The following is a 13,097-nucleotide window of genomic DNA, read 5'->3' as shown; positions in this document are numbered from 1 at the left end:
CTGTGCCACCTCTGAAATTCAGGTCTCAGGTCAAAAACCCAAATAATACAATTTTTAGGTGTCTGAGGCAGTGCTGCCAAGGCCTATGGGCACACTTGATATTTCTCAAGGAATTTTTATGTGGAGCGCTGCTGGGAAGGTTCATCCCCGCTCCGTGTCTTCTGTCTGCTGCCTTTGCATTTTCAGGTGTATTTACTCTCCTCTGTCAGCAGGAGGCAGTGTTCCCTGAGTTTAGACTGGATAGTCCGTGAATGGGTTTCTGTTAGTGGTCTTTGGGACAGACAGGGTCTCCAGGTGGAGGGTCTAGGGCATCCTAAGCCTCTTTAATTTGGTCTCAGGTGGCAAGTATAGCTCTCAGGGCTTTCATGTGACTTTGGCTGATGGAATTTGACGTATCAGATTGAGTTTAGTCTCTATGTTCGAGGTGTCAGGTCAGCTGTGCAGTACCTGTTCCCCACTTCTTATTCGTCATCAAACCCAGTTTGGGAGGGAGGAGGGTTCTGCAGTGTGTCCATTCTCCTTGTTGATGGGAGAGGCCGAGGGACTAAGTGTGAGCCAGTGGTTTGTAGGTGGAAGTTGTTGGGTTGTGTTTGTCCAGAGCCTTCCAATACTTCCCACTGCTTCCTTTCTCTAGGGTGGAGCACCACCTCTGGAGCTGGAGCACAGCAGCCGTCTTGTCACCAAGAGGCAACCTCAAGAATGGAAGCCACAGGCTGACACAGCAGAGAATGAAGTCAGACAACGTGCAACACAGAGCAAATTTTACTTCTATCAGCACTCCCCAAATCTCTAACACAGCCCAAATATTATAACAATCTTGCTAACACTGTCTATATATCATACTGTAGGTTGTATAGTTCCCAAGATGTGGGACATCTTGGATTTCTGCTTATTATAAATAGTGCACTTTACATATCAGTTTTTTTCCCCACATCTTTGATAATTTCTGAATATACTTATTTTATTTGAAACTTTTAAAATTTTTATTGATTTTATAGAGAGAGAGAGAGAGAGAGAGATTAGAACAGATCTCTTCCTCTGTGCTCTGACTCGGGATCAAACCATCAACCTCTGCTTTTCAGGAAAACACTTTAACCCAGTGGTCCCCAACCCCCGGGCCGCGGACCAGTGCCGGTCCGTGGGCCATTTGGTACTGGTCCGCAGAGAAAGAATAAATAACTTACATTATTTCTGTTTTATTTATATTTAAGTCTGAACGATGTTTTATATTTTAAAAATGACCAGATTCCCTCTGTTACATCTGTCTAAGACTCACTCTTGACGCTTGTCTCGGTCAGGCTGGTCTGTGAAAATATTTTCTGACATTAAACCGGTTTGTGGCCCAAAACAGGTTGGGGACCATTGCTTTAACCAACTGAGCTATCTGGCAGGCCTGTACTTTCTCACATATCATCAGGAATATAGAATTGGATCAGGTTCTTTCCTAAAACGCTGAACCCATCTCTCCATCAACAGGAAGGTCCTTCTCACCAAATCCCTGCTTGCATTGAGGTTATTACTGCTTGTTATCACTGAGATGAGTGAAATGGATAGTGTTATTATCTCACGATGCATTTGTATGACAGTGAGCTGGTCACTCTCCATATTGACCATTGACTAGACCCTGAAAGTGAGCTCTTTAGGCCAACGGTCCATTTTTTTTCCTAGACAGACTATGGTGTTGTTTCTTATCAATCTCTGGGAACTTTGTATAAATTAAAAGTGTCAACTTCGTATTATCTGTCTGGCAAAATCTTTCATCATCACAGTTTTTTCTTGGCCTTTTAGCTTGGGACTATGATTAAGACCAAACAAAAGACTGACCCACTGGTGTGCAAGAAGACTGACTTCCCAAATGCAAACTGATTGTGTTTTTTTTTATTAAAAATCTCTGCATATTTCCTCAGTGATCCCAGAACAACTCCAAGCACCTTAACCTTGCCAGGGAAATACTGTAGGATCTGATGTTCTCCTTTGTCCTTTGTTTCTGCCCTTCTCTCAAGCAGCCCACACTTCTACCGGCAGAATTAGGGTGAAGATGCAGTCGTCTCTCAGGCCTGAACATGGTGGTGCTGTCTCCTCTCTCCCTAGGTGCAGCCTTTCCATGAATTGTGGGCATGACCTGGAGACAGCTCTGTCTCGTGATTGTGGGCTTGTCTCTTTTGCAGGAGGTTAACCCAAGCTAAGACAAAGGACTGGGTGGAGGACATCACGTATGCACTGTGTTCTCGGGCTTGCTGCTGAGCTCTGTGGTTCCCTGCTCTTCCCTGAGGGACACATTGTCGGCTCACTGGTAACAACCAGATATGACCCAATGTTACGTCCACATTGTGAGAATGACTTCACTCCCCTATTTACCAAGTCCGTGTTGAGTTTAGGTGCACTGTGCTCCACAGAGACTGTGTATGTGACGGGCAGGGAGGGAAGTGAGGAGGCCTGGGGAAGGTGGTGGTGGGTTTCTGTGCAGAAGAGGGACCAGTGAGGACGAAGGAGGTGAAATACGCCCTGAGGTCAGGTTGAGTGGAGGCAATCTGAGTCATATTCCTGGAAATGCTCATGAAATGGAGATTTCCGACAGTAAACAAAAGGGGAAGACAGGGAATTTAGAGACAGCAATAAAGAGGTTGGATTGAGCGGGGAGACTGAGAAGGATGCAGGGAGGGACCAGGGAGGTCTGAAGACTGAGTTCTCCCCACAAACTACCCAGTTCAGCCTCTCCCTGTCACCTGGTGGGGAAGAGCCTCCAAGCAGGACTACACTCACTCTCTGGAGGACAAGCTCTAGAAAACACGAGAATACAGAGTTGTGGAATTTTCAGGAGGCGGCCATGAATTCAATCACCTTGCTTCCTATTGTCACAGCTGTCACTCTTGTTCCTTTATCAGACCTGGTCTTAGTCTGAGTTCCCCCAGGAGCAGACCCTGAGACAGAGATTTATATGAGGCGTGGTCCCAGAAAATGTGGAGAAGTGAAGAAATGAAACAAAGGACCTGATAAAGGGTGGGATAAACCTGGATACATGTGGGCCCCTGCGGCTCGGTCTCTCTGGGGACTCTCTGAGAGACTGTGTGGAACTTGAAGCCACCATCTCAGAATTGTCACCGGGGGATGAGAACACAGAAGGACTTATATACCATCCAGCTCCTCACTGGCCGAGGATCTTCTAGGATGAATATTTACAGGAAAGAGAGAGGGACAGAAAGAGAGGGAGAAGGGAGGAGGAAGAAGGAGGATGAGAGGAGAGACTGAGGGCAGTGACTGTGAGGCTCAGAAGGCATTTCTTTTTCTCCAGAGAAACGAGACACCATGCTGGGAATTGTCAATATCCTCAGAATTCCTCTTCTGCCTGCACACTCATGTCCACTCCCAGCCCCTGGGCCCCATACCCCCTCCCTCATAGCCCGTCCTTCATAATCATCAGCAGTAGATTAGTGAGCCATCATGTTACTTAGAGAAGGAGATATAGGTTAACCAATTTTACACTCAAATCCAAGAGTCCTTCCCGTCCCCTAAGGAGAACTGGAAGCAGTTCTCACCGTCCCTCCTCTCTGTCCTCACCACTGAGATGCTGTCAGTGGTCTTCATTTCTGCGTCTCCTGAGGGGCAGGAGCTCAGAGTCCCAGAGAAGGGAAGAGCCACTGAGCCGACCGGCATACACCTGAACTTCTTCTATTATGCAGGGAGAGGGGTTTTATGGTCTTCTTTGTAGAACAATGGGGGAAATCTCAATTTTCCATGTCACAGACCCTCCTGACAAAAACAACTGGTGGAGAGGCAGAGGGATCAGGGCAGCTAAATCCACAGAAGAGGGTACAGGTGGCAGAGGAGGGAGGTTAAGGAAGAGAGGCCAGTGGGCGCCCTGGGTGGCTGCTTAAGGTACCTGCTGGCTGAGTTGTGTTGTCATGAGCTTAGAAAGGAGCTTATCTGTCACCAGGAAGCAGACTCCTCCTCCAAGGAAAGCAGTGGTGAGCCTACCTTTTGCCCAACTGTGTTTGCAAATTCTCAAGCTAATGCAAGTTAAATAATTGCTACTAATTGTTTTTAAGAAATACTCCTAAAAGAAGGCTATTCTTACTAAGTGAATTCTGACTCAGGTCAAATAAAGGCCAGTGTTAGAAGTGGTGGCTTTTAGGAAGCTGCAAACAACACAAAGAATGACAATTTCCCAGAAATGGCTTTTTACTGAGAAGGGTCCTCTAATGCCAGAAAAACAAAGAAGGAAATTCTAACGAAGTAAATCCCTTATGCAGAAATCAGAACCAGACATGATGTATCTGGACTTTACAATTTAAGACCCCTCTTGTTCTGTCTGATTCTCAAGACTCTGGTGCTGCAAGTGAAGCAAGCTCTGTAGCAAATCAGTGATGGGACAGTAACCAATGGGGTGATCTGACCACAAATTCCTAACTGGGCAGATCATAGTGGGAGTCATGCCTTAGACCCAGAATTTTCTAGTAATAGTTTTCTTCACTTTAAATAAACCCTGTGCACCATCTTTGTACATCGATGTCAACACACCTTTGAAATACCAGAAGTCATCCTTTTTTTTAGCCCCTTCAGAGAGTATTCACCCCCAAGGAGCACAGGGTCTGGTTAACTCTCCTTCCTCCCACTTTCACAGACTCTTTACCTTCCCTCCCTCACTCCTAATGCAGGAAAGACTCTATCTGCAAAACTGTCATCTTGCAGAGCATTTGAGATCTTGCTCCAGGGCAATGCCCTCACTTAGGCTCAAATTAAATCTCAAAAAATTCTCTGTAGGCTCCCAAGTGCTTACACAGACAGATGTGAGAAGCCCGTCTTCCGTTAAGCCTGACATAAGATTGGTAAAACAAAGTAACAATGCCACAGGTATCACCAGCATTTATTTTGTTTTTCAAACAAGTCATTTGTCATGAAACATTTTATTTACATCAGCCTATAATCAGTTTATAACTTTCACTTAAATGTTGTTTTATAAATACATCTTTAAAGTCTTTTCAGTCCAAAATAGTAAATATTGATAGTTATACACAACATGAGCAAAAGATCTTTAAGATCCTCAAATTTGTAAGTATTAAAACCATTCTGAGCCTGACCAGGCAGTGGCACAGTGGATAGAGCGCAGAGCGTCAGACTGGGATGCTGAAGACCCAGGTTCGAGACCCTGAGGTTGCTAGCTTGAGCGCGGGCTCAGCTGGTTTGAGCAAAGCTCACCAGCTTGGACCCAAGGTCTCTGGCTTGAGCAAGGGGTCACTCTGTCTGCTGTAGTAGCCCCACCGTCAAGGCATATATGAGAAAGCAATTAATAAACAACTAAGGTGGCGCAACGAAAAACTGATGATTGATGCTTCTCATCTCTCTCCCTTCCTGTCTGTCTGTCCCTATCCCCCCCCCCCCCCCCCCCCCGTCTCTGTAAAAAGAAAAAAACAAGAAAAAACAACAACCATTCTGAGACTAAAGAGGAGAAACTGCTGGCTTCCCCACTGAACTTGGACCTTGTAATCAACTTGGTCCAATGGTCACCTGTTCAGCCAGGACTGTAACCCTCAGGCCACTTTCAATGACTGAGAATGATTATTACAAAGACGCCTGAGCCAGCCAGACCCAGAGGGGTCCTTGTCTTTCATCCTCCTAGGCCTGTGGCTTTACTGTGCGGGCTGGAAATCTGGGGGTGGCTGGGGATGGACCTTCAAGAGCTGGGAACCCTGGCCATCATGGTGGGTCTTAACCACACCAACAGCCAGGGCCTGTCCCAGATCTCTGGTCCCTCTTCCTCTGTCTCTGACCTCCAAGACTGGTTCCCAATCCTCTGAGGTCTAGTGCATCCTGTTGTCCTCACCCTAAGTCCACAGTGTCTGGTATCAATTCAAGTCCCATGTTGACCCTGTCCCCTGATGGTGAAGCAGCCAACTCTCAGCCTGCCACAGTCTCCCTCTTTCTTCTTGGTTGGGAGCCATGTGGAAGCTCTAGTTTCCTGAGACTGACCCTGCCCCACGGTGACAAGCAAATGAGCTACTATATGAGCTATAGTCTGATGAGGGGGATGGAGCTGGGGACTGAAGAGGGCGTCATGGAGTCTCTGGAGGACGTTCTCCGTTGTGTCCACAGGGGACTCTGTGCTCTGCTAGTAGAGATGGCTGGCGCTTTCCTGCTTGTCTCTGAGATCAAGGAATTGGTTTTGGTGACTGTGCTGGGTCCCTGCCCTGTGAAGGACCAGGCCACCCTCAGGCACTGTGACCCCCTGGGCCCCTGTGAATGCTGGGCAGATGAAGAGGGGGCTGTCATCAGACCCCAGCCTGAAGAAGGGCCTCAGGGGCCCAGAGAAGAGAGAACGAGGACATGTGTAGATGTGTGATCGGTCCCTCATGTTATAGAAGGAGACATCCCCAGATTCGTAGTCCAGGAACACAGCCACCCGGCGAAGGCGTTCCTTCAGGGGAAGAATCTTCTCAGGAGAGGACAGGACCCGGTACTGGTTCCCAAACATCTCCAGGGTCCAGAAACCATTCTCCGGAACCAGCAGGGCCTCCCCTTTCCTCGCCACACTGTCTCTGCAGACCCCCACAGCCCACACCATCACGTTTTCCACCTCCACCTCCCAGTAGTGTCTCCCTGAGGAGAAGCTCTCTGCACCCAGGACACAAGGCCGGCAGTCGAATCTCTCTGGGTTGTCAGGCACGCTCTGCCTGCAGGGGCCCCGCCTCACACTTCTCCTGTCCTCTGACAGGAAGAGCTCGGGATGGGCGGTGTCCGGGTCCAGGACCACGTCAGCTGCAGAGGGAGGTCAGCTTTAGGCCTGGGTCTCAGAGATGTCCTGAAAAGCAGGGGGACTTCCCCCATGGGGTGGGATCCCCATGAAGGCCCATTGATCCCAGATCCCAGGCAACTCATAGACTGAGACATCTTGAGGCTGAATGATGGGAGCAGTGTCTCAGGTAGAGAATAACTGGACCTCTAAGAAATGTGGAATGTTTAGCAAATGAGCTGAAATTAAGGGTTCCCACTTTCTCTCCCTAGTCTCAGATCTGTCCCCTTTTGTATTCAAGACATATGATTTCTGGGATTCTCTTTAGTTGAAAACTTTCCAACTTGGCTTGAACCAGCAAAGAGACCCTGTCCCCTCCTTCCTCCCCTCCCTCCCTCCCTCCCTCCCTCCCTCCCTCCCTCCCAATAAAGCAATTAAAGCCAAATTCTCCCTACACTGATGCTGGGCAGTAAAGAGTCCCTTTATTTGTCCTCTGTGTTCCACCAGTTCAACCAGGTGATGTCTGACTTAAATCACCTGCAAGGGCACTCTTCAAAAGGTCAAACAGGAGGACAATGTCCCCAAAACCCAACCTACCACCTGAGAGGTGTCTCTGGCAAAAAGTAGGGGAACTATTTCACATTAATTCAGGATCAAAAGAGCACCTGCTAGTGACACATAACCTTCGGGGAGGTTCCCTCTGTATGCTTGACCTCTGGTAGTCATGGATGAAATTATGCTAAAAATAGGAGGGTGGGAAGGAAGCGAAATGTTCATTTCATCAAGAGCCACAGGAATGTTCTGCAGAAAGAGCAGGGATCCTGTTCTCGGTGGGATGCTGCTAGTGACTGACCCCAGCCCCCCACCCGCAGGTCACCGTGTCCCCTTGCTCCACTCAGCTCATGTGTCCTGTGGCTTGTTAGTGGGGAGGAAGGAGGGGGAGTGAGGGAAGGTCAGAGGTGCTCACCAGCATGTAAGAGTCCTCTTCTCCATCCTGCAAGGGGACAGGCGAGAGAGTGAGTTTCACGAGATAACAGTGACCAACAGAATACACGGTGCACGGAGTAGTTCAAGAAATGCTAAACTTACTCAATTCTTCTTGAAGTTGCTCTGTAAAATAAACAGAAACAAATGAGTGTCCTCAATAGAAAAACTAAGTATTTGAGTCTGTATTAAACAAAGCCCTAGTCCTTTGTGTGAAGTCACTGTCCCTTTCCCTATGTCTAGGGAATTGTCCAGATTCCAGAAATGATACAAGACCAGGTGTGTGGATATTATCAGTACTGACTTAGGTTTTTGGTCCCCCCCCCCCCCAATGGTATGGTGTTCTCTGTAGCCAGGTGAGTGAGTGCAACATTTACGAAGGGCCAAGCCAGGTGAAGGAGTTAGTGACCAGGACACGGAGCTCCGAGCTATGGCTGCTGTCTCCTCCATCCTCTGTCCCCCAAGCTCCCTCCTACTCTTTTACATTTTATTAGACATTCTTTCTCTTTTTCCACATGTCCTTTCCCAGCTCCTTACGTGTAAGCTCTTTCTCTTTATTTTCACAATCTGTTTCCACTGAGAGAGCTTCCTTTTCCCCGTGGAGTTTCGTGACGAGACCGATACTCCCAACGAGGACGAGGAGGAGGAGCAGAGCAGGCAGGATGACAGCCAGGGCCACCATCCAGGCAGGCGTGCTGGGCTTTATGGGGATGACGGGTTCTGGAAGGAGGACTGAGAAGTTCCCAGTTAGTGAGACAAGAGAGCCCGGGGTGGGGGGAGGGGGGAGATCCCCCCGGTGCTCAGGTCCCCGCTCTGCCTGCTTCTCTCTCCGAAACTCACAGCGGTGGCCGTGGCTGGGGGCTGTTGAAGTGAACTTGTATATGGGGACCCACAAAATCTACATTTATGTCAGCACGCATGCACTGGGCACACCCACTGTTGAGGGAAGGTTAACGCACCCATCACAGTCCACCTGCTCAGCCTCGGCCAGTCCACCGTCCCCTGGAAAGCAGGACCTGCTACCTTACGAGGAACCCCAACCTCCCAATGTGCCATGCCTGTCTCTGCCTCTACGACTCTTGCTCTTGCCCCAAATCCAACAGGACGTGGCTCCCCTGCTGGTGAGGCCCCGCACCTCCCCAGTCCTTGAATGTTTTTTGCTTGAAGAATGGAAGTCAATCTCATTACTAAATCGTTTTAGTTTTGTCATTTCAGTGGGCCCAGGGGACGGACATGCTTCAGCACCTGCAGTTAGCATGGGAAGGGCCAGGGTAAATAAAGCCAACTTAGAGACACCACCTTGGTGTAGCCACCATCATTCTTGCCTGGTGACTGCAGTGCCCTCCTCCCTGCTTCTGCCCACACCCTGTGCATCAGTCCCCTGCACAGCAGCCTCAGCGACACCAGGGTATTTCTGCGCTCAAAACCGTGTGATATTTCCTATCTCAATAAGACGTAAAGCCAAAGTCAACTCATGGCCTTCATTGCCCTATGTGGTCCGGACCCATTCCAGATCTCAATTCATCTCCTCTGATTCTCCCCGCACTTAACCCATTCCATCCACACAGGCCTCTTGGGGTTCCTCGAAACTGCCTGATCCTCAGGCTCTGCCTCAGGCCCTTTGCATGTGCTGTTCCTGCTGCCTGGCTTGTTCATTCTCTACTTGCACGAATGCTAACTTTTCACTGAAGCCCTTTCCCTACCATCCTATTTATAATTACAACTCTTCACGCCCCTAGTCCTCCCTACCTCCTCCCCTGGTTAATTTCTCTACAGACCTTATCACCATCTGACATAATAGTTTAATTAATTATTTCACTCTTTAATTAATTTTTCTATTGATTATTCTCTGCTGAAGTAGAATGTGAGCCTCATGAGGGTAGAAATCTTCATTTGTTTTTTTTTTTTCTTTTTGCATTTTCTTTTGCATTTTTCTGAAGCTGGAAACAGGGAGAGACAGTCAGACAGACTCCAGCATGCGCCCGACCGGGATCCACCCGGCACGCCCACCAGGGGCGACGCTCTGCCCACCAGGGGGCGATGCTCTGCCCATCCTGGGCATCGCCATGTTGCGACCAGAGCCACTCTAGCGCCTGAGGCAGAGGCCACAGAGCCATCCCCAGCGCCCAGGCCATTCTCGCTCCAATGGAGCCTCGGCTGCGGGAGGGGAAGAGAGAGACAGAGAGGAAGGCGCGGCGGAGGAGTGGAGAAGCAAATGGGCGCTTCTCCTATGTGCCCTGGCCAGGAATCGAACCCGGGTCCTCCGCACACTAGGCCGACGCTCTACCGCTGAGCCAACCGGCCAGGGCCCATTTGTTTTTTTCAATGATTCATTTTTGGTTTCTGGAACAGTGTCTTGGACATGTGCGACCCTTGCCAAGTATTTGTTGAATGACTTTGTAAATGTCTGCAGATAAAGACCTTCCCCGGCTCTGTCCTGGGAAAATCCCGTGGGCCGGAGAGAAAAGCTTCAGCCTACAGCACCACCAGGTGTAGACCGCTGTCTGTCCATTCCTGTCTGCACGCTTTATTATCTAAATGTTTAAATTTGCTGCCGGATCAGAATCATAACAGGGGAAAACTATCAGATTTATCCTCAGAGGACGGGCTCCTACTCCTCTGATTGGAGACTATTTGATGTTCCCCTTGTGATGAGGGGAGAGGCCACAGCTCAACTATAGCCCGTGCTCCTCAGGGCTCAGGACACTTCCAACCTGCACCCCTCCCTCCAGCCCCTATCCTGACTCTTGTCTGTCCGCTGAGTATCCTCCCTCCAGGGCTGGGCCCCCAGAGGCCAGGGAACTAACCTGGAATGAAGATCACAGAGTCTTTCTCTTCACCAAGCAGGGTGCTATTGACTGAGCAGGTCATGTTCCTCACAGAGCTGTCCCTGATGACCACAGCCATAGTGACCTTGAAGAGCCCGTCTGTCTCCTGGGTGTAAGCTTCCTCCAGGGAGGGCATGATCTCGCCAAAAGGGTCCCTCCACACTGCGTGGGGCTCTGGGAACCACCCTACAGATGTGCACTCCAGCCGGATGGCCCCGTCATCGTATACCCCCATTTCAATGAGGGGTGTGGAGCCCAGGCCTGGGGACAGATAAATAAGTCTCCAATGTTTAATTCTACAGCATGTTACTGATGAAGATCTCGAGAGATCTCTAAGAAGTAACAGAAAACAATCTGTATGGATCAAACGTTCTCTCCTGCTCAAGGCTCTTGCTGAGTTAGGTGCACTTCTTCAAGACTAGATGCCCACAGCGTCTTCAAGACTAGATGCCCACAGCTCAGTGGGCAAACAGACTCATTCAGCCCTGGGGTAATAGGAAGCGACCCTTGTGAGTTCAAGGGGATTCTAAGCAAAAATCTGCTCGTCTGTGCAGGGCCTGAGGTTCAGAGAGAAAATTTCCCCAAGAGTCACACTGTGAAAAAGCCACCAGACAAAATGAAACAACACACCTGCCACTATCAGGTGCATGACGGCCTCATCGTAGGACCTGCCTTGTTGGAAATAACAGCGGTAGATGCCGTTGTCGTGGGCGGTGACGTTGTGAATGACCAGGGCCACCTTGCCCTTGTCAATGTCTTCGTTCACAAAGGTTGTCCGCCCGCGGTACTGCTCCATCTGCTCCTCCGCCCTCTCGCGCCCGCCCTTGTACAGCAGAACGACCTGCGAGAACTGAGACCGGAACCACCGCACCTCCATGTCCACGGCACTTCTCTCCGGTGACAGGTGGCAGCTTAACACGGTGTTTTCTCCCACCATGACCAGCATGGGATCAGCTTGCCCCACGACAGTAAACTGGGCTGTTCAACAAAGGGGCAGAATCAGTGGGGGCACCAGCCTTCCAACATCTAAGGCGGGAAAGAAAGTAGCTATTCCAGGGGAGGACCGAGGGGCGCTCTGGGCTGAGGATTCTGGGGCCCACAGCTGTGCTGGCTGGAGCACGAGATGCCTACTAAGTGTCTGCTGAGGCTGCCAGAGCTCGGTGAACAGAACAGAGAGGAGCCACCCTTAGCCCCCCACAGACCCTGTGCAGACAGAGGCTTTCTCCTGCGGACCAGGGCATCGCAGGCCTGGACACAGCAGGAGCTGGAGCTGTCCAACCTGGTAGCCACTAGCCAGTCCCAAATAAAACGTGCTGTCAATGTGAAATACTCATCACATTTTGAAAATTTGGAATAAAAAGAGTGCTAAATGGTTCATCCCTAGTTTGCTTTAATTAAGTGTTTGAATGGCAATATTTTAGTTATTTGTGGTTATTTGTGGCGCTGGTATAAACTCAGGAACACGTGCAGAATGAAGGATGGGTGATCACAACCGCAGCGGGAAGTGTGGGCTTCCCTTTCTGCGTCGATAGGAGCCCGTGGCAGCGCCCTACCTGAGACCAGTGCGGAGAAGCCCAGGAGGGCGAAGAAGAGCCGGGGGGCAGGCGGGGAGACGTGCAGGGAAGCAGCCGGCTCCATAGCACGGAGGACGGTCACCCAGGGGAGGCTGGGACCACAGACCTGGGGGCGCAGAACTGGAGAAATCACCAGGGAGACTGGCACCACCGTCCTGATCTAGGTAACGACCCTGTAACCCGTGTTGGTGACATCAGAACCCCCACTTGTATCCTGGGCACCCCCCTTCCTCCTCTTCAGGTCCAGGCGTCTCCGCACAGACGTACTCATGAACATTCCATGGAATAAGCCAACGTTCCACGGTCCGCTGTGCTCGGATCACTTCTGGGGACAGAGCTCAGATTCTGCGGTCGTCACCCGATATCTTTCCACAACCTCCTCCTCCTCCAGGCAGCACCTGAGAGACCCCAGTGAGGCCAGGCGTGGAGTCCCCCTAGGAAGCCCCTCTCTGGGGACCCGCCCTTCCCACCGAGATCCGTCCCCGCCCCTCCCACCCCCCCACCCCCCCGGCCCCACACGAGCGCAGATGCCACCGCGGTCCCACCTGGCAGAATCCACTAAGGCGTCTTCCCTCCTCTGCTGATGCTCAAACGATGACTTTCCGGTTGCTCTTCTCTGTAACCCGCCCATGGGCACAGCCACAGCCGGATGGCATTACTTTCCGAAAGTTGAGAAAACGTTTATTCTCCAGAGGCTGTGTGCGGCTGGGGACCTGGGACCCGGTGTCCCCTGTGACCTGAGTCCCAAGATTTCCAGTGACCGTTCTCAGTCCAGGATTGGCCGGCGGCGGGCCCGCCAGCCAATGGCATCCCCGAGTCTACTCCTCACCAGTTGCTAGGTAGAATTCACAGACACTACTTAAAGATTAGACTGGTACAACCGTGAATAGCCTTTTAAGATTATCTGGATATCTTAGTTCCTTTTTCTCTTTTCACAGGCAATGTAATTTTTCGGTGTGTTGCAGTTTTGGGAGTCCCTGTGTA

General features: G+C 50.3%; 2 protein-coding genes across 2 annotated transcripts in view; both read right to left on the bottom strand.

The window, feature by feature from the left end:
• Positions 1-13,097, bottom strand: part of LOC136382972 (butyrophilin subfamily 3 member A2-like) — a 61,712-nt gene that overhangs the window by 36,613 nt on the left and 12,002 nt on the right. The gene's annotated exons all lie outside the window — the stretch shown is intronic.
• Positions 4,864-12,219, bottom strand: LOC136382971 (butyrophilin subfamily 2 member A2-like). The gene is made up of 7 exons (XM_066352382.1): positions 12,093-12,219; positions 11,170-11,517; positions 10,519-10,800; positions 8,249-8,443; positions 7,817-7,837; positions 7,695-7,721; positions 4,864-6,753 (listed from the first exon to the last, which is right to left on the bottom strand). The coding sequence occupies exons 1-7, from the start codon at positions 12,175-12,177 to the stop codon at positions 6,107-6,109; spliced, it is 1,605 nt and encodes a 534-aa protein (XP_066208479.1). The 5' UTR covers positions 12,178-12,219; the 3' UTR covers positions 4,864-6,106.

The sequence above is a fragment of the Saccopteryx leptura genome, chromosome 11 (assembly GCF_036850995.1).
Source record: "Saccopteryx leptura isolate mSacLep1 chromosome 11, mSacLep1_pri_phased_curated, whole genome shotgun sequence".
Lineage (NCBI taxonomy): Eukaryota > Metazoa > Chordata > Mammalia > Chiroptera > Emballonuridae > Saccopteryx > Saccopteryx leptura.
The sequence above is the reverse complement of the archived record's forward strand: the minus strand, read 5'-3'. Positions and strand labels throughout refer to the sequence as shown.

Bases quoted from the DNA above. Each gene is read 5' to 3' on its own strand.
- LOC136382971 (XM_066352382.1), bottom strand. From the start codon at position 12,177: ATGGAGCCGGCTGCTTCCCTGCACGTCTCCCCGCCTGCCCCCCGGCTC. The intron at 11,518-12,092 runs GTAGGGCGCTGC...TTTGTTGAACAG, and splicing joins CTTCTCCGCACTGGTCTCAG to CCCAGTTTACTGTCGTGGGG. The intron at 7,838-8,248 runs GTAAGGAGCTGG...TTTATTTTACAG, and splicing joins TAAAGAGAAAGAGCTTACAC to AGCAACTTCAAGAAGAATTG.